This window comes from Alligator mississippiensis, chromosome 3 (assembly GCF_030867095.1).
Source record: "Alligator mississippiensis isolate rAllMis1 chromosome 3, rAllMis1, whole genome shotgun sequence".
Classification (NCBI taxonomy): domain Eukaryota; kingdom Metazoa; phylum Chordata; order Crocodylia; family Alligatoridae; genus Alligator; species Alligator mississippiensis.
Window position 1 is genome coordinate 278,322,562 of NC_081826.1, and position 21,469 is coordinate 278,344,030.

The following is a 21,469-nucleotide window of genomic DNA, read 5'->3' on the forward strand; positions in this document are numbered from 1 at the left end:
CCAGTGTTCTTTGAGATTATTGTTGAGAGAAATTGTGTCTTCCAACACTTAAGTAGCAGATAGTTTACATTGCTGCATTTTGCTGTCTTATCATATATATAGTCTACATATCATTTTTTTTTCCCTTCAGTATACTTATCTGGGGAGAAATGAAGTGAAATTATGTGCTAATCCCAAATATATTCAAAGGGACAGTAAACTGCTTTACTGTCATTCTTCAGCCTGGAATGAACAGGCTACCCTCACTGGTGACGCAGTAAGGAATACCCTCTCAAACTGGTTTCTATTGAGAAAATCTAAAAGGATTCAATTGTGATGCAAATATCTGTCTATTAATGACAGATTTGAGACCATCAGTTCATTTCCCATAGACCAAAATCTGTTGGAGGGTAACATTTTTCAATTAGAAGTAAAAGGGAGATTTGGAAGTGAAAGATTCTTCAGGTATTACCAATTACCTTGAGCTGTCCAGACCCTCACAAATCCATGAGATGATAAACTGACATTGCTGTGGGTAGCAGTGAAAATGGAACAATAATTTATACCACTGTCATCCAGGTACCAGCAGATGTACTTGAATTTGTGGAAATTATTTGAGTACCTGGATGGGCTGGGACAGTGGGGGCTATGGAAAGTTAGACTCCATCCTTTTCTAGATGCATATGTATTGGCTGATCTACCAGTGAGATGCCAAACTTAAGTATTCTTTGAGAATGGACTTTGGGAGAGGATACTGTATATCTTAGTGATGGATCAAAGAAGAAAATTATGCCCCTTTTAGGGAGAGTGAGCAAGCATGATGAATAACATAATCAAACAGGATTAGAGAAAGAGGAAAAAGAGATGTGAAATGATTATGGAGACGATGTGATACTCTAAGGTAACTAATGGTATATAAACAGTGAATGTCCAGCAGGGGAGTAAAGGTGGAGTCAAGTTAGTTGGAAAGGGGGTCAGCATGGATACTAAATTTCCCTGTACTAATGAGCAAGCATTGGGAATGCACATACTGTGATGTAGTAACATGCAGTGGCCAAAACCCAATAGAGGCACAGTGAGTGGAGTAGTGCGGTACTGTGACCATAACCTAAAACACTTAAACAACAAACAAAATCCTCGACAGTTATGTTTGAGTAGTAGAGCATATACTAAGAAAAGAAAAACAGAAATAGACCCCTTAAACTTGATATAATAATACTGTCATTTAGGTCCTGGATCTAGAGATCATCTTTGATTCTTCATTCTTCCTTGTCCCACTTCTCCAAACTATGTTCAAATCCTGCCAGTTATTCCTTGAAATTCCATCTGTTCAGGACCCAGGTTTTCTTTTTATCTCTCCAACTGAAACACTTACTCAGGCTCCTTGGTCATTTTCCATCTTGATATCTATAACCTCTTCTTCCTCTCAGATTTTCTGATTTTTCTACACAAAATATAATTACTGGACCCATTTCTTTTTTAGATCCTCCTATAGCACATGAAAATCAGGTTTCTTTTGCTTGCCATCAAAGCCCTGCAGAATCCTGTCTTCCCCTGCTTATCACCTTCTTTTCTGTATTTCACAATGGTGTTCTTCCCTCTCACATCCCTGGGATGCTAGTCTTGATATCCCACCTCTTTCACAAGTATTTGTATATAGAAACAATGCAAGATATGCCTGTACTCGTTGTATTCATATTACATAAGTCTCAGTTTGCTTGTCTTGCAGGGTCTGTGATTTATGACAGTCTGCTTCTCCCACAAGCGTCCCTGTGGTTTCTTTTCCTCTGCTGTCTGTGCACCAAAATGCCTATCCTAAGTGTGTCTGGCTGTTCATTACTCTTCAGATTTCTCCTAGAGACCTATTCCCATATTTAATCCTAGAAAATAAAATAGTTGGCTAGTGTTATTAAAAGAATCACGTCCAACATATGGCCACATACCACCTTCACCAGCATATTTATATACTATACCTACATTTGGTTCTGTCCTTTTTGTTTCTCTTGTTTGCTTTTAAATTATAAGCTGTTTCAGTAAGAGACCATGCCTTTTACATTTAGAAAGTGTTTAGCACATTTTGGGTATTAGGAGACAAATACGTGTGAAATATAATTATGCAGACTGCATTAATAATATTATTTTTGTTTTCTACAGTCTAAAGGAAAAAGGCTGCAGTTGCAGTCTTTGTCCTCCTTAAAATCTAATCTATTAAAACAACACCAAAACCAAAGTTCTGCCCTTTCCACCATTCCAAAATTCTTGCAAGAAGAAACTGTAGAATGGATTGAGAAAACAGCAGAATTACAGGTATTTTATGGCATCTCTTCATGTAATGTATAATTATATATCCGATTTTAGGATTTTTTGAATGTGAAAAAATCTAATATCAGTAATTTTTGCCATAAGAGTCTCAGATTGGAAACAGCAGAGAGGACCTGAATTTAATTGTCAGTCACAGAATGACCACTGTCACCAGGATGATGCAGTCTTGAAAGAGGTTAATGCAATTGCAGGATGTACAAAGAGGTGTATTTTTAATAAAGACAAGATCTTTCTTTGGGATGTATATGGAAATCCCAGGGCTTTTTCTTGTTGCTACTAGGGGCCAGAGAGAGAGAGGGCTTCCCTCCCATAAAAGCATTATTGGTTTCTAGGAGTGGGGTTTTTGGGTGACAGGTAGGGAGGGTCTATTTTTGCCTTCCTTTAGAGCAGAAGTTCTCAAACTGTGGTCCGCAGACCACCACTGGTCTGTGAGCTCCGTTCAGGTGGTCCGCAGAAAGGTTGTGGAACAATCGAGAATCTGTACTTGTAAGGTAAGACTACTGATATTAAAATATGCTTTGATTTGTAGAACAAAAAAAGTTTATTAAGTGATCTGCAGAGACCCTCAGCAATTTTCAAGTGGTCCATGAAAAAAAAGTTTGAGAACCACTGCTTTAGAGCACTGGCTATTGAGCACAAGCAGAGGTGGAGTATGGCTCCAGTGTAATGGTATTCCTCAGATTACTGAGAAACCATTCAGGTGCATATCTGATGGATCTAGTTTGTATATGCAGGGTCAAACCAACTGTCAAATCTGGGGTCAGTGACAAGGACCACAGGGAAGTTTTTCCTTTCTCCCTATTCAGGTATAGTTGTTTTCCTGGGGTCATCTGATCATATATTAACAAGTCATTTCCTTTTACTGCAGTGGCAGGGGCAACTCTCTTCCAAATCTTAGGGCTCCCCTGTGCCAGATTGCAGACCTCAGCAGAGCATTGAGACAACCCTGGGTCCAATTTTAAATTATAAGCTGTTTCACTAAGAGACCATGCCTTTTACGTTTAGGAAGTGTTTAGCACATTTTAGGTATTAGGAGACAAATACGTATGAAATATTATTATGCAGACTGCATTAATAATGTTAACTTCCCCCAGTTCAATCTCTGGGGATCAGGCTGGGGGTAGCCCCAGGACTGAGGGCTGTCCAGGGTCAGCACCATCAATCAAGTGATTGCACCAGCCCCAGACAGCTGCTGGTTTGGTTGGAAACCTGGGACAGTCAGCAGCTACTGCTGACAGTCACTGTTAACAACAACCCTGGACTGCCCTGGGTCCTATTCCAAGTCTCTGGCTGCTGCCAGAAATTGGCTGATTAACCCTCTCCTCCCCAAAGTTGCCCTGGACAGCCCCAGTCTGGTTCCAGGACCAAGGTTGTCTTCAGATGATGCTGACAATCAGCTGATTATCGGCACTGGTACAAAAATGTTCCACATACATATTCCATATAATATGCAATATCTTTGTGGATAGTTTGCTATTTTATGATGCCATAAATTGCCTTAACATATGACACATTGTAATATATGGTGTGACACATTAATTGGACCATAAATGTAATGGCTGCCAGGAAGCTTTCATTTCCACTGCTGTTTATTTATGGCTCATTGTAGCAGTTTTTTATTGGGTGCTTGTCGTGGGGTGTGCAGGAGAGATGTGAGGAAATATTTCTGTGCATCTTAGCCCTCAGTGAAAGAGGTCTAACCTTAGGCACTCAACTTGAAAATAAGATTACCCACACAGGAATTTAATTATTCTGGTTTAAATTCATATTCTGCCTTACCCAAATTAACTTCCCTGTGTTAGATAAGCCCTTACAGTATGGAGGTGTTTCACGTATGAAGCTAAGTTAAACTGCATCTTACTCTTCTTGTTCAGGAAAAAAGTTGCATCAGACTTTTTTTTCCCCCTCTTATGTAGGGTCATGAAGAAGAATCTGATGAGGATGAACATTTTCAAAATAGCTCTTCTGCTTTCTGGAGCCACAGACCAGATTCGCTTTTTGGTCAAGGCCAGTTAGAGTTTGCATCAATGTTTGACACCATACATGCAGAGGATGATACCGAAGAAAAAGATGATTGGTCTGTGGAACTGAACTCTATCCAAAAAAACCTTCTCGCAGCCTGGGAGACGGGGATTACAAAAAACGTACAAGAAAAAGATATGCTTTTGAATTACACAATAAGCTGCATTACTTACTTTTTCAGTATTATCCAGTATATAAAAAGTCCTTTATTAAACCACAAGCCATTTTTAAACAAGTCTGCAGATAATAATCTCTGGATGCATTGTGTCTTAAAACATTTTCAGCAGTTTTTAAGTGTCCTGTTTTGGGGTGTCAGAGATGAACAGACTGTTAGATATGTAGCGAAACTCACATCACAAACTATAAAAGTAATGCTTGTTCAGCAAAAAGATCAGTTGTTCTCCAAAAATCTTTTGGAGTCCTTCTGCTTGTTGAAGATGGTCACTCGCACTCTAAATGGCATATGCACTCCAGAGTATGAGGTGATTTCTACATCCTCTGTCAACAGTAATGTCAAACTTGACTCTCTGGTTGTACCTATTTTTCAAGCTCTTAATGGGAATGTCACTCAGAAATTTCACTCACAAACTTCCTTGCTTAAGAGACCTCCTTATGCCTCAAGCCTTGACGAGAAGCCAGAAAACAGGTATCAGTGTTTTCATGGAAAAATAAAAATTGATTTAATTATCACTTGACTGGTCAGCTCTATACAGCTGGAATGAATCAGGAAGCACTTTTATCACACAGGCAGGATGCTCCTCTAAACTGCTTTATGTTCCTGAAAAGAAGCATATCGTACTGAGACCTTTCTCACTTTAAAAGAAGTTCCATGCTGTTATGGTGTTACACCTGTTACAGGCTTATGTTTTAAGTTATTTGGCAAATGTACTGTTAAGTTTATAGTAAGTTCAACTAAAAAAACCCAATTGTTTGTCTGACATCTGGGTACATGAGTTAGGGTGTGTTTTCTGAATACTAAGTTTAAAAACTACAAAATGTTAATAGCATAGCAATAAGCTTGATGGTCAAAGCAAATGATTGAGTAAAATTAGTCTGTCCCTAAGAAATCCAAGACAATAGGTTTTTAAGTTACAGTAAGGAGCTCAAGATCAAATTATGGTAAAAAACATTGAAGTAAGGCAGCATTTTCCTTGTTTTTTACTGAGCTTGTTTTTTAAACTGCAGATTAACAATACTGTGGCAATTGTTATATAAGCACGTGCTTTGGTATCAGGCTCAGCTGAACAGAAAAATATATAGGAATGGCAAGCCATTGACTGAGGTGAAGATTCCACATGAAGAATCTGTTGTTGCATCACTTTTAAGTCATATCCAGGCAACCCTACAGTCTTCAGGAGTGACCTTGGAGCAAAACTTGAAGCTTAACTCTGTGATTGGTTAGTACATTGCAAGGAACTGCAAATAACTGATAGTGTATGAATAACTACATTTTAGAAGATTTGTAACCAGTAAATAACTTGGTCTGTAATGTATTTGCTTGGATGGTTACAGTTGGCGTTCAGCAATCTTTTGAAAAGTTGCAGTTAAATATCTTTTTATATATAGTTTAGTGGCATATATTTAGGGCTTTATCCAAAGCCTGTTGTTAAACTCAACAGAAACGTTTGATTAACTTCTGTTGTATCATGCCCTAAGGCTGAAAACCTGGAGCCAGAAGTTTGAATTCTGACAGCAGAGACCACAATCTTGTCTCTTCTGAGGGAGATATGCACCATTGTGTGCATCTCTGACATTTGCAACCAAAAATCCTGTTTAGTTTGCCAGAATGCTTTAAACCCCATTCATCTTTTTTCTAAAGTAGGTTTTACTGTTTTGATGTCTTTGGCAAAAATGTTCCATCCTGTAACAGTGAGTTATACAACTTGTTGTTATTCTGGCTTCCATCCACAATCCCAAAGGTACTTGCATGTAATTATGTGTATATAAGGCTTGAACTTCATGTAGAAAAAAACATTTTAATTTACCAAATTTAAGACTGTCTTCATAGAGACTGAAGGGTCAGGCCCACAGTTTCAAAACTAATAGCATTTTTTACATGATATGAAAGTTGAAAATATACCAGGAAGCACCTCTTACCATGAATAAACTACAAAATGAAGTTGTAATTACAGTTTGTGAGGGACTATGAGATTTATTGTAATATTTCTGTGTGAACTGTGTTCAGGTTGTTATAATGTTGCATGATTCAGTTTACTTACAATGCTAGCATGCCAGGAAAGAAGGGTCAATACTGAGTTAATGTGAGGAGAATAGGAAAGAAGAGCTAAGTGCCAGAGTTGCCTTTTTGGAACATGTGGGATGAAAACATGGACCTATATAGCTTTACTGTTCCAGGAGGCTGGGGTGGGGAAGATGAGTATACCGGTGAGAGGGGAATTTGAACTAAGGGTTGTCAGCTCCTTGCAAGAGAATCTGGGTTCAGAAACTAGCTTGGGAGCTTTGGAGAGAGACTGGAATGGAACAGCAGAGTATCTTTGGAGGTGCTCTGGGCTATGCGAACTAGAGCTGAAACAGAGTAACTGCTTCACCCCTTTTCGGTTGGTGGGCAGAAAACATGGCTTTTGCCCCAATTAATGCCTTTACTAAAGAAGCTGGCTGCTGGAACTTGGAACTTTGTGTTGCACCCAGTCTTCCCAACAAGAAGTAAATCCCCTTTCAAAGCAGAACTGAATGCTAGCTCCTTGAGTCAGGGCCACAGAGTACCAGTTAAGGTGAGAGACTGAAAGGCTGAGGGCTTAGAATGGGAAGGAGCCTAGTCTTCCCCCTTGCTTTAGAACAGTGGTTCTTTAGCAGGGTGCCAGGGCACCCCGAGGTGACCCAAGATCTTGTAAAAGCTGCAGCAAGGTGTGAGGAGATAAGCAGGTATGAGGAGTCATCCATTCCTAGCCATTGCCCTGCTCCCAGTGCCCAACTCCTCTGCAAGGAGGCAAGCACTGTCATAAAATATTTTTTGGAAGTCGGGTCCTGCTCAATTAGTAAAAGTTATGGAGGGGTGCCTTGAGTCAAACCAGGGGTGCCTCGAGTCTAAAGAGATTGAGAATCACTGCTCTAGAAGCTATGACTGGGCTGGCTTTGGGGGTTTTAGAGCCCAAACAAGGCCACAGTGGTCTTGAGCAAGCATCTCCAGAGGGTGCTGTGTGACAGTTAGCATTTCTAAGCCTGCTGTTAATAGAGTAACAAGTGGCATAATGTATAACAGCCTTGTAGAAGCGGTGATTATAACCCAAGTTTAATTCTTTCTTAATATCAGTTGGAGATTTGAGACATCTGCATTTGATAAGAGATTTGAGAAACCTGCATTCTTGGAGGATCATTTGTAGGATTTTGCTAACATTTCAACAATTTCTCTGACAAATGCACATCGTGATTAAGGCAGACAAGGTTCTGTGGGTGAATCTGATATCTTTTATTAGACCAACTTAAATAGTTGGAAAATAATTATTAAGCAAGCTTTTGGGTTCAAAAACCCTTCGTCAGGCTAAGGAAGTTCCAACAGTTGGTGTGTGGAGATTGGAGAGAGAGTGGTTTTCTTGTGAGAAATGTGCCCCCAACGGTAATTGGGTATTCTTGGAATGTTTATTCTTGGAATACCCAATTACCGGTGGGGGCACATTTCTCACAAGAAAACCACTCTCTCTCCAATCTCTCATTCCTGATCCTCAAAGGAAACTTACAAAACACTTCCCAGAGACGAGCCTATGAACTCCACTTCATCAGCCTCCTGGATACTAAAAATCATGGACTAAATATAGACATTGTATTTATGACACATTATAACCTGCCTGATATCTGGCTCCCCAGGTATCTCTCCACTATTCATCCTCCTCCTCTCTCCCCCCCAACCTGTCTTTCACCCATTGACTCTTCACTCTACATTTTCACTGTCTACCTGTCTTGTATGCACACCAGACCAGCCTCTGGTTTCTTTACTTTTCATTCCATCCAGGAAGAGCACACACCAACTGCTGAAACTTCCTTAGCCTGACGAAGGGTTTTTGAACCCGAAAGCTTGCTTAGTAATTATTTTCCAACTACTTAAGTTAGTCTAATAAAAGAGATAAGATTCACCCACAGAACCTTGTCTGCCTGTGTTCTTAGACTAACACAGCTACAACCTAACCCTGTAACATTGTGATTAAGGCAGTCAAGGTAACAATTTCCATGGCTTATTCTATGTGATTCAGATAGAGATGGGACATTTCCCTAGGCAAGTCTGGGTCAAGGTTCAAACTCATGACTCTGAATTTTGTAGCTAAATGGCTTAACTTTATTGCAACACAGTGCCCCTGCTTCTCTAATATGGTCTTTCTAAAAGAATATATTTAATGATAGGCAAAGATTTGGGCTAACATCTATACAATAAAAAGATGTGAATACATTTCAATGTTGTTGAATATGTTACATATTTTTTTTAAAGGGGAGGAGCAGTTTCTTCTAGGCTCATACAAAGAATCTTTGGACATCTGGAAGAGAGCTCTTCAGGAAGTCAAAGCAAAAGGTAAGGAAGAAGATGGGGTAAAGCTCCATTTTTCTCAGGTGTTTGTATGATATTTTGGGAGGGCAAATAATGCTTCTACTGTAGTTAAGATGCCGTCAGCATTTTTATACTAGGTATTTATTTTTACAGGATTCGCTCTTTATATCAGAACATGGTTGAACTAAAAATTGGGTCTAGAGGTTTTTTCAAGTTTACTTTAAAGTAAACTTGTAAATTAACCCCTATAAAACACAGTTACTATAATTATTCATATGCCAGGTTAGGAGAAGAAGGATTTCTCATCCATGCAGAATGGATGGGAATATGTATTGGAAACTCTTTGGAGATTTAAGGATCCTTTTACAAATCAGGACAGCCTTGTGGATCCTTGTGGGCACTTCTACATGTGCTCTGGGGGTTGGATGCAGAGAGAGGGGGATGCACTTTATTTAGAGTGGTTCTGAGAGCTGCTCTAATTAAAGTGCTACCACATCTTGTGTATCAGTGTCCCTGCGCTTAAAAATGGTGGTTGGGGCACTCAAACTAAAGCTCATTGAATGAGCATTAGTTCAAGCATCCCTGCCACCATTTTTAAGTGCAGGGATGCTGATACATGAGAAATGGGAAGCTGTTGGAACATGACAATTGCCATGCTCCAGCAGGCTCAGTTAATTGAGTCTGCTCTAGCACACTGGAATTCCAGCGTGTCAGAGTACCCTCGGCGTTCGTGTATAGGCACCCAACGTGTCTACATCCTCCTTGTTGTTTCTTAGACAGCCTTTCCTGGCTGCATGTCTTGCTTGAGCCGTGCTGCCTTTTCATTATCACAACTGCTTATTAATCCTCTTTTTTGAAAGAAGTAAAAGCTGCAGAAGTAGGACTCTAAAGAGAATTAACTCCTTTAAACATTCCTGAATTGGAATATAATGGTTTGCAGAATAACTGCTCAGTTCTACTTGTTTTGTAAACTGTGGATCCTTACCTGCATCATTCACACAGGAATTTTTAGGGGGAGATTTTTAGCCTTTCGATGTCTGTATTTGTACTTGCTTGCTTCCCTCTACATCGCTAATTGTCACTGCAACTATTTCTTTTTTCCTGTGGCCCTTCCTGTCTACAGCTATGATTCTGTGCTTTTGAATATACAGTACTGCATATATTTCTTCTTTTTAATTCAGGAGGAATAAGAGCACATTTTCTTCAAACTAGATATTTCCTGGCCATATTATATTGCCAGCTATATCACTATAATTTACGTGAGGCTCAGGGGCTTTGTGACCATCTTGTGGGAGAAATACTAAGGCGCTCTCAGCTTTGCATGAGGCAGATGGAAGATTTCTCTGGTATGTTTTATTTTATATAAAATACTAGGTCAGTATACTAATGTATCTTTATATCCATTGGATAACCTGATATCTAACTCTTATGTCCCATAGAATTTTAATATCGTTATTTCTGTCTGAAGGTTCTGAGAAACTTGTGTAGACTGTGTATGTTTTTTCTTAAGAAGTACAAAAAGCCCTCTTCTGTCCATTTAAAGGTTTTTTTTTACTTCAATGAACTTTTAAGATTAAGCCTATGTTCACCTCTACACGTGCAGGCAAAGGCATGATGGTATCTAGTGCACAATTCACACAATTGCACCTCCTGCCGTGCCACACATAACCAGGGATCTGTGAAACCCTGGGGTGGGAGGATTTCTGCGATGACGATTTCTCCCTGCTCCAGGGGTTTGGAAACTCCTGACTTTTGAAGATTGCCATAGGGGCAGTCCCACCTCCCCCCCACCTCCCAAGGCTTGGGGATCACAGCAGGGTTATCCTCTCTGCCCTGAGGTTGCGGAAAACCCCTTGAGGTTGAAGGATCACTGCAGAGGCTTTCCTCCTGACCTGAAGGTGTGGGAAACCCCTGGGGTCAGGGGATTGCTACAGCAATTCTCTGGCCGGGGGGGGGGTTCCCACACCCTGAAGCCCTAGAGATTACAGCAGCTGCAATCCCCAGGGTCCAGGGGGTTCATGCACTCCTGACCCCTAGGGATTGTGACAGATGTGATCCCCAGGGTCCAGGGATTTTATGCTAGGTATGTTGCACCTGTGTGGTTGGGAGCTCTGTCAGCTGATGGGGCTCTCAGCTGCAGGGGAGATGCTGCTATACCTGAAAATTAAAGCTCAGTAGCAACCAGTTATAAAGTTAGGACGCATATTTGAGGTCTAACTTTATAGCTCGTGGGAGCTTTTTATTGTGTGATAGCTGCTTTGCATGTGTAGCTGGTCTCCAGGTAATTGTGCAGTTAACCAGTTAATGGCACAATACCTGTAACATGTGGAGGGGGCCTGAGTCTCAGGGGCTCATTTTTTTTCATTTTATACTTTAAAAATATATATTGTAGCAGAGTTGGTCACAAAAAAATCCTAAATCCAAATATACCTTTGGAGATATTTGTCTTCTGGTATGGATCTGCATTTTGTGGCTGGTTAGTTTAGTAAATGACCAAATCAGAATCTTGGATTTGAATAGCTGAAACCCTGGCAACTTTTAGAATCAAGGCTAAATATACACTGGATTCAGCCTAAGAGTTGTAGATCGCTGTCTTCTGATTGAAACCGATCTCTATATTATAGTGGTAGGAAACAACAGTCTTCAAGGGGAATGAATGCTAACTTGGAATTAGTAGTAAGAAGCCTCTTAAGTTTTCCTTTATTAAAGGTTTGGAAAAGCTGTCAGTTTGCTTGTTGAGTACTTTTTTATGGGCCATAATTAAATCATTTTAAGCTTTTAGTTTTATAGTTAATTTAAAAAATTTCTAATTGGATACCTATCATTTTTAGATTTTAAGTATTCTCAGCATGAGCTGTGGATGATACAAGATGTTCGTACTGAAGCTGCTATGGCTGTAATTCAGTCCATGGCACGATTCATGGCAGCTTACTTCACAAATCAGATACTGTATGTGCTCCCCTCACATAATGTTGGTGTCCTACCTCCACTTCACATCAAACCAGGTATTCATTTAAAATATTTAATTAGGTGTAGCTTGCTCTCATGACTTTTGCTTGTGTGTCAGTACTGCCTAACTTTAAAAGGATTGTTCTCTGTTTTATCCCTGTATTTTTAAATTTTCAGGATTATTGGTATTACGGACAAGATAACATTATTAGTTTTTAGATATCTTGGTGAGGATTAAATATGTCCAGCTGTGATGATTGTTGAGAATGTTTTCATTTTTAAATATCAGCTTTCAAGTTGTACCTAAAATGTACAGTACAGAGTATTTTCAGTTCACCGTATAATCAATGTTCATTTGGATTGTCATAAAAATTCCAGTGCCCTGTGGAGAGTCAGTAGAGAGTTAGTCATATGAAATTGAAGTTATTTGAACCTTGGTGACCTAAGATATGGGCTTCTCCTCAAAATCATATGAAATCAATTTTTTTTATACTCCATGCTAAAACTTTGGTTCACTTTGGTTCTTATCCTATCCAAGTAGCCACTACCTACTCAAGATTAACTTCAGCTTATATCTAGCTGCATTCTCCTTAACTTTCTAATGTTCTTTTAATTTTGAAATGCTGTATAATTATCCATGTGTCCACAAAGATTATTGTAAATATTTTTGTGCCATGGGAGGTGCTAAATTGGAGTTACTTGGTCAAGAGGTGAAACAGATGTAGGCTTTACAATAAGGCACTGATTTAAATATTCGTAGTTCTCTAAGACCCATGTGTTTATCAAGATTGTCTTAAACTGGTATTCCATAACGAGGGCTGGGTTAAATTTTGATAGAGGATCAAATGAATAACCCTGCAGAGGATGGGTCAGTTCACAGCTACTGCTTGTGTTCACCTCCTTAGGAAAATTCTGATTAATCTGAAAATATCCCACAGAGGGAAATGTAGCATGTAACACTTCTTCAATCCCCCTGTGCTGCAGAGGGTTGTGCAGACCTCTTCTCATTACACTAGCTCCAGTGTGGAGTATGAAGTTTGGAGCCTTGGGCTCCTCTCCACTCCCACATGCTCCTCCAAAGGAGAGCTCAAAATGGTTTTGATACTGTTTTCTTTCCTGAACTTTGTCCTCTTAACCTTGCTTGGGAGTGTGGAACAGCAAGGCAGAGAGCAGAACTGGTAGCTGTGTGACAGTGAAGCTGTTTCTAAGAAGCTTCCTTGCGTCTCCTGGTCATTTGCTGCTTTATCAGAATTACCTCTTCAGAAAAAAATAGAAAATGTCAGGAGAATATGGATTCACCTCCCAAACACTCTGTTGTAGAGTTCAGGCTGAATGTCTGTTTTCTGTATATTTCATATCCACTTCTGATCAGCTTTAATTCTGTGTAATTTAAGTTTTTGGACAGTGAAATGAATTCATAAAAGAGAGATCTAAGAAGCAACCTATTTACAATCTGTTAGTCAGACAGGGAAAAGAACATTAGTAGAGTTTCTGTGAAACTGTGACATTAGTAGAGTTGCTGTGAATTTTTTCACCAGTTGAGGATCTAATCTATAGTACTGTTCTTTAAAAACCCGTGTGCCCACATTATTTAGGTAATAAAAAAATCAGTTGTACCACAAAACTGCATGAACAAATTTCACGCTGTAAATTTTGGATTTATCTTAGCTAAGGTGCTAGTTGTATTACTATTAATGGTTTCCCATTATTAAACCATATCTTTATTTTATAGACAAACTTCCTCGAGTTATTCCATTGCAACATAGTTTGGTCACCAATGCTGTTAGAGATCAGAATCTGTCTTCTGTATGGACAGCTGAATATGCTCTTGAATTGCTCTTTGTTGGTGGACTGATTCCAGAGGCTGTGTGGTTAACACACAAACTTGGAGACTGGAAAATGGCTGTTTCAATTAGTATAGCCTATAATCTCTACTGTAAAGCCAGTGATAACTTCTCAAGGTAAATTATGCTTGTTTGAATAAAGAGTCTCAGGATTGCTTAGTTATCATGCATATTTTATTATAATACGCTTACTTAGCAAGTAAGCCAGTGCCTCTTCCCTGAAGTACATATCTCCAGTTTTAATAGATATGAGCATTTTAACTAATGTGCCTTAGATCGGAGACTGGCAACCTATTGCCAGTGGTCTGGTCCAGCCTGTAAAGAGTTTGGATCTGACCCATGGCAGCCGGGGGGAATCAATGGCAGTAGAGGTACTGAAGAATTCCTGTCTCTCATTCCACCTTTTTCTTCTCTTGTTTCTTGTACTTATTGCCACCACCAAATTTGCTTCTCTGCACAGTTGTTGGCCATGTAACTCTGTGGTACCTTATTACAACAGTAAGCAGATTGCAGGGTCCAGAGGAGAGAGAGCAGGGAGAATGGACAGTTGGTAGCTCCTGGCAGTGAGACACAAGCACTGGCCTGCCATCCATAAATGTTGCCAGCACCTGGCTTGCATCAGATTAATAATTTTATTTGTGGATTTATTTTCTTTAGAACAGGATAGAGAGAATGTCCTTGGCTTCTCCGCATATTTTACTGTGTTTTTAATGAATAGGTTTTTGGGGTTTTTTATTTTAGGTCAGAGAAAACAGAACTACATCTGCCATTAAACATGTCTCCAACACAGACTTTTCAGGAAAAGCTACAGTCATTTTTGGGACAGCCAGTCAATTTTGAAACATCAAATGAAGGAAGTGCTAAATACAAACAGTTTACAGGTACATAAAAACTTAGTGTTATGTTATTTACTATTTCAGACTTGAAAGCTGAAATAGTTTGCAGCTGTCCTACTGATCCAGTAAAAGATCTCATAAAACTTGGTTTGACTTCAAGAATATTTTATTCACCAGTGTACCCAGTTAGAGCATGATAAAGGTAAGGTACACTGAAAGACATGTGGATATATGGAAAACATAATTGCACTGTATTAAGACAAGTTACAGACCATGAAGTACCTACCTACAATATGGAATTTGATAGACTGCCAAAGGTGTCTCCCCTAGGCAGATTGGTCTATCCTTATTTGCGTGTCCCAGGAAGTCTCACTGTACAGAAACGATCTACATTTCTTGTTCTGTTTTAGGTTTTGAAGTCCACATTTCATGTTCCTTTTAGCATTTGGGTATCATGTTGTTCTTTGTCTTAGCCATATCCTGAACATTGGACAATTCACTCTTATATTACCATTTCCAAGAAATTATTTTAAATACAGATGTTTCTTATCTGAAGATGCACTTCAAAATATTAACTGAGCTGTTCTTCTCAGTAGATATTCCAAAACAAACAAAATATTTACTTTCTTTCTTCTGTCCCACATGCCAAAAGTACAAAAGATAATTGCATTCTAAATTTTAAAAATGTTAGAATTTAAAACTGAACAAGTGGCCTTCCCTCACTATCTTTTTCCATTGTGTCAAGTGCATGCAGGTATGACCTAAGGTAATTGGGACATGGCTGGTCTAATTTTATCCAAGTTAACAAAGATGATTTATGAGTCATGGGTCCCTGCCATACATTCAGATTGGATAGAAACCAGCTATAGAGTTGTTAATCGTTTTCAAGCATTTATTTTGTAGCTGGGTGGCTTTTTTATAGCTGGATATGGCGTAATTACTTTGCACTTGTGGTCGGTCTTACTTTGCATGTGTGGTGGGTCTAAATTGTATTGTGCAATTCACCAGTTAATTGCATTATAAGGGTAACATGTAGTGAGGGCCTAGCAGATAGTGAAGAACCCATCAGTAGCACAGATTTGTCACAGCTGTTACAAAGGAGCTGGAGAAGGATAGAGAACCTGAGAGAAAACTCGGTGATGTACACATCGTAAGTATCCATTGGTCATGTGAATTAGATGTTCTGCTACTTTCATCATGATTAGTAACAAAACTGGTCAGCCTGGTGGGAAAAAATACATTAAAAACAGCAAACAGGAACTCAGTTTCCCCATATCCTCACAAAAACTGCCATTCTTGCATCTGGACCTGTCATGCACATCTTGCAATATGGAACATCCTTATCTTTTCAGTGGAAGTAAATGCCAGAATCTTGTCCCAAACAAATACTTAGCTAAAAAGATGTGGCAAAGAACCAGAATAAATTGTTAAACATTAGGAGCAGTTTTTCAACTTAAAATTTTATTTTAAAACAAGCAGGAGTATGAGTTATAAATTCTGAAGATCAATTTAGAATATGGTTATGCTGCTTATTAATTTCAGAAGGAAAGCTTACAATATTTGGTATTTTATAGATCCCATTGAAGAGGAAGATGCAAATATACTTTTCAGTTCAGTGCAAGAACTACTGAAAGCAGCTGTTATGGCAGATGCAGACATTCTTTCAGAGACTTTTCAACTTTTGATGGACTCTGCCAAGGACCTCAGCAAAAAGATGTGTGGTTTAGTGCCTCATGGGCTATACCTTCCTGCGCCACCGTTATATTGCCCCCAGCCAGCTTCCCTCAGTGAAGTAAGCATAGTTGGTATGGATTATATAGAGATGGTAGTTTGAATTAATTTAAAAGGGGTAGTAATACCTTTTGTTCCAGCACATTCTAATTCGTTTTTTGTTAAAATAACTTTATTCATATTCTGATGAGCTAACTTAGTAGCAAGAACTCATTTTGAAAGTCTCCATTCATTTTCAACTTGTATATAGGGAAATGTCTAGTTTTAAGAAGAAGAAGATAAACATTCTTAAGAGCGGAGATTCTACATATAGCTTGTTCCCTTCAATCTTTGTACCCTTCCTAATGCTTGGCTTTTAGGTTATATACTTGGACTTTGCATTTTTCAGGAAGACTGCAATGACCCACTTTTAAAAATGGAGAGACATTATCGTCAAAAGATGTCAGGAGTTCTTCAGAGAATTCTTTTGCTCTTCCGGGCTGCTTGTTGTTCCTACCCTGCAGCACAGTGGTATATTGTACAGCTGAAACGGGCAAGAAAAATAATGCAGAAGGTAAAAAAATAAACCTGTTTAAATGCAACTCTCATCTTTTGTAAAAATTATTGAGGAACCAAACTTCTGGGGAAAGGGCACACAGTCTCAACCACTTGAAGCCCTAGTCTCATACAGTTGATGTCTCTTTCTCTTGTGGTTTGCACTTTATAGTCAAACTTTTAAAGAAGCCAAAGCTGACATGATAAGATATTGATGGCTATGCCCTCACAGTTTTATACAGCCTCATTTTATCCTTCTTATTTGTGCATGGTAAAATATCCTTCCTGTGGCATGATTTGCCACAGCAATGCCTCCATCCAAGAGAAGGAAAGAAGCCCCACCCTAATTGACAACTAAAGAGCCCTTATAAATTACTGATCTGCAGACACTTCTTCTGCCTGATGAAGGGTAATTGTACCCAAAAGCTTGCAAATATTTTTTCCAACTATTTGAGTTGGTCTAATAAAAGACATCAGATTTACCCAAAGAACCGTGTCTACCTATAAATCACAGCTCTTGTGATCGGATGAAGAGGAAAAAAAGATCATTGTCCCAGTCCACTTATGGCTATATATGAAAACCTGCTTGCAAATCAGCAGCCTCTGAGCACAAAGCCTGGGCATAATAAGACTTTTGATCTCTACTGTGTACATTTTTGTTGACTTAAGACTGGGCTTTAAAATAGATTCCAGGAAAGAATTGAAACTTTTCTTAGCTGTTTATAAAATAGTAAGTTAAAGGGGATGGGCAGTCTGTCCTGACATGCAAAATTTCTGTTGAGTTAAATGGGATTTATCACATGCAGGTGAATTGCAGATTAGAATTTTTAACTTTGTAAGCAAATTTGAATATAATAAGTTAATTTATGAATTTCTAAAAACTAAAATGGTTTACATTGTTTTCTTTTTATACTTACAGATTCGAATAAAAGGCTCTCTTACTTCATTAAGTCCATTTCCTGAGACTTTGCTTCATTATTCCAAATACCGTTCAGTATTCTTTAAACCCACATCTTCTGGAGACCATCAGTTTGATGATATTTCCTGTAAAACAATAGGTTTGTACATAATAAAATCTGAGTAACTAACTTATCCCGTGTTATATTTTGCAGTCATCAGTTGCAAGTATAGAGGAACTCTAGCCTTTTTTTTAATTTGGCTTGAAAATGTCATACTACATCATTGTTTGTGGAGTCCTCTATTGTAAATCTTGATTTTATCATTTTGAAAATTATACAGTCTTCATCTACCCCTTCATCTTGCAACTTCATCTACTCCATCAGGATAGTTGGCCTCTGTAATTCCCTCCATGACTGGTTTGTAGCTCTGTGTCTAAGATTCAAATGCTAAATATTGCTATTTGAAAAATGAGGCATTAGTCATTTTCTTCTTAATTATTGTTATCTATGGAGGAACAGTTTGATTAACAAGTTGTTCTCTACGTGTTCTGCTAAAAAAAGCATTTTTCTTTTTTTGTTTGAACAAAACCTTTCTCATAATTCTGTGTTTTGGGGTCTTTTGGAGGTTGCTTCCGAGAATTGTGTGCCTTGTGTTGGATGCTTCATGTTCGTGAAAAGTTATCTGATAGCTGCAGACGGTACCAAACTGCCAGAGAGAATATAGATAATCAAGAGGTAAGTATAGTGACAGCACTGTAGAGGCATGTCATTACGGTACACATTTATTAGATCTCTGGAATTTTCTTGTACATGTTCCTGACTTCTTGCAAGAACCCTTTCACACAATAGAACAAAATGATATGTCTAATGTACTGTCTCATGAGACCTCTCTCAGTAATATGCAATTATATATGTCACTAAAGAATAATGATGTCCATTCACTGTACATCTTTAAAAATATTACAAATGATATTTCTCTTAGGGCTGTATTTTATATTTAATTTGGATAATGAGAGAGAGATCATCATAAATATAGCAGTTCTGCAGTTTTTGGGGCTAATCATAGTACTTACACTATTTTTATTTTCTGTATGTAATGAGAACATTGAATATATGTGGTTTGTAACAACAGCCACTCTGTTTTTGTACTGGCAGTCCATCATATCAATCTTATACCTAAAATAATTATAGGTTGGGTCTCTTGTGCTGCAGGAAAGTAGAAAATAAAATAAAAAACCAGGCTGAGTTTAGAGCAAGTTTCATATTCATTATTTTATTATCCAATAGCATCATGGCTCAAGGAAGAGGAAAAGAAGACACAACATCCAATATACTACAAAGTTTCTATGTCTTCTGTATCAGTTTTGAGGTTGATTTTTGTCCTGTCTACACTATCAGTTAAATAATTTTCAGAAATGTTAGAAGTGTGAGAGAAACCCTGATGCTGTTGTCAGCAGTAGGTCATTTTTGCATATTATAAATAAGATCAAAATCTTCTTTTCACAAGAAAACAAAGTTAAAAATTAAAAAAAATGAAAATTCTATATGAAATACTAATGGAACCCAAGTGACTCTGCTTTGTGCAAGGTAGACAAGTGAGGTATGAGTGGTTATTTCAAAACAAAGCTGATCCATCTCAAAAGGCCTCCTAATTATATACTGTTTATGGTTTTTCTACTCTGAAAGATGGAATTCATAAGGATACAGAACATTTTGCCATAGTATTTTCTATTTTGGCAGCACACATTGTTAATACCCTCTTGTATTCTATAAACTCATATTCAGCTCATCACCTGCAGCACCAGTATGGCACCCTAGTCAGTAATTTTCAATTTTGTGTTTATATCTCTGTGTGTATTGGTTCCTCCTAAAGTCATGAACAGGAATTACATTTGTGTAGAAAGAAAGGCTTTTCTCCTGGCACAAAAAAAGAGAGCATACAGCCATTCAAGAGATTCTTGTGAAAGAGAAGTGACTCTTCTTAGAAATCACAGAGCAATAATAGAAATCAGAGAGAAGCAGGGCTGGAAGGAACCTCCAGATGTCACCTAGTCCTCCTGCCTGAGGCTGAATCATCCCTATCCAAAATGTCTTATGCAAGTCCACAATCTAACTGCTTAATAAAAGTACTGTCAACACTGATCCAACACAAGACAACACCCTAGCCTGCCACACACAAAGCAGGGGAACCATGGCAGCCAGCATCCTGCTTCTGTAAAAGGTTATGCTCAAAAGATCTCAGGCAGAGCGCCACACTCCCTCTGCTACAAAAAAAGGCAAAACCCCCTACAGTTCCTACTCATCTGACAATGAGGTAAAATTCCTTTTCTTACTCCAAATCTGGCAATCAGTTTTGACCTAGAGCAGAGGGACAAAGGCTCTCTGGTCAGGAACCTCTGGGTTTAAGTCCCAGCAGGAGCACTGGCATAGCCCATCCTAAATCTGCAACCGTGGCTGTTGCCAGCATTTAGTGCCTCTGAGGAAAGCTTAAAAACAAAGAAAACACACCTGACACACAGTAGAAAAAGGGGGCAAGATTCCCTCCCAGCCCCATGCAGCTTCCACAAGTAGTTAAGTCAGATACCTGTGAGGAAGATCCTCCTCCCAGTATAACTTTAATGGCCGTACGCTTCTCTCAGGTGTGGAGTATACCCAATAACACAAGGTACTTTGCTCTCCCTGCCTCCCTTCAAAGGAAAGGGAGTGGGGGAGGATACCAGCTCCCTGATAGCCCACCCAAGGGTAAGCTGTTAGGGAGCCCTGTGGGGACCCTTCCCCTGTCCCACTAATCCGTTGATTGGCAGGACAGAAAGGGGCACTGTCTTGTGGCAGGTACCCTCTAGGAGTCATAGGAGGGTTCCTGCTATGAGACGAGAGTCCCCACCTCATCCACACTTTTTGATTGGGGCTGGAGTCCTCCCAGAACCCCAGGAGAATGCCCCTACCCCAGTTCCCAGCCCCACAGGTTGTAAGTGTTGCCCCTGTTGCCTAGCTGAGTGGCAGTTTCAAAGCCCACAGAGCTAGGAACTGAGGCAGGAGAAGCTATCCCCACCCCAGTTCCCATCCCCCCAGGCTTTTAATGCACCCCACTGCCCAGCTAAGGGGTGTAAGCATCAATTTTAAAATCTGTAAGGCTGAGAACTAAGGCCAGGGAAACTATCCCTGCTCTGGTTACCAGCCCTGTGAGCTTTAAATGCTGCATGTGCCACCCAGGAAATGTAACAGGTGATTTAAAACCTATGGGACTGCTAAGTAGTAAGTGCATGGTGGCCAAGGGAGCAGTTCCCTGGTGTCCCCTGGGTGGTGTTACCAGATTTGCCCATCGCTTTGGGGTGTGCTCATTTATTAGGGATACGTTTCTAGGGTCTTGGTAATTCTATCAATGTGCTGCTTGTGTTACTATACAGAGTTGTATATCTCCCTTCTGCAAGTCCTCACCCCCAATGGAGCTATCTTGCAGGACTCAGTTTCAATGGGGCTGGGTTCCTCCAGTCACCAAATCAGTCATACACACACAAACATGCACAAATTAACGTGACACGCCTGACCCGGCCGGGTTGATCAGCATGGACAGGCTGACACCCTCATATGCCAAGAATCGGTTTATTAGAGCAACAATAAACTGCAGTCAGACACAAGCACACAGGTAAACAGAATACCTCTGAATCTGGCTGGGTGTCCAGCTGACACCCTCATGGGCCAGCATTCCATTCATTAGGGCATGTCTGAATCAAACTGGGTCAACCAGCCTGTACAAGCTGATCCCCTTATGTGTTTCAAACTCAGTACGTCCCAATCTTTAGCCTCTTGATGAGCAGACCCCACAGTATTTTTGGGCTTCACAGGGATCTTTAGCTT

At 39.4% G+C, this 21,469-nt stretch overlaps 1 protein-coding gene across 5 annotated transcripts in view; it reads left to right on the forward strand.

Moving 5' to 3' along the window:
• Positions 1-21,469, forward strand: part of CPLANE1 (ciliogenesis and planar polarity effector complex subunit 1) — a 113,728-nt gene that overhangs the window by 21,893 nt on the left and 70,366 nt on the right. For all 5 annotated transcript variants that reach the window (XM_019496028.2, XM_019496024.2, XM_019496025.2 and 2 more), the window contains exons 11-22: positions 2,134-2,286; positions 4,218-4,969; positions 5,509-5,720; positions 8,762-8,842; positions 10,000-10,164; positions 11,650-11,823; positions 13,500-13,728; positions 14,353-14,492; positions 16,022-16,239; positions 16,567-16,731; positions 17,632-17,770; positions 18,237-18,346. In XM_019496028.2, coding sequence (XP_019351573.2) covers positions 2,134-2,286; positions 4,218-4,969; positions 5,509-5,720; positions 8,762-8,842; positions 10,000-10,164; positions 11,650-11,823; positions 13,500-13,728; positions 14,353-14,492; positions 16,022-16,239; positions 16,567-16,731; positions 17,632-17,770; positions 18,237-18,346 — 2,538 coding nt within the window. The remainder of the gene's footprint in view (positions 1-2,133; positions 2,287-4,217; positions 4,970-5,508; positions 5,721-8,761; positions 8,843-9,999; positions 10,165-11,649; positions 11,824-13,499; positions 13,729-14,352; positions 14,493-16,021; positions 16,240-16,566; positions 16,732-17,631; positions 17,771-18,236; positions 18,347-21,469) is intronic.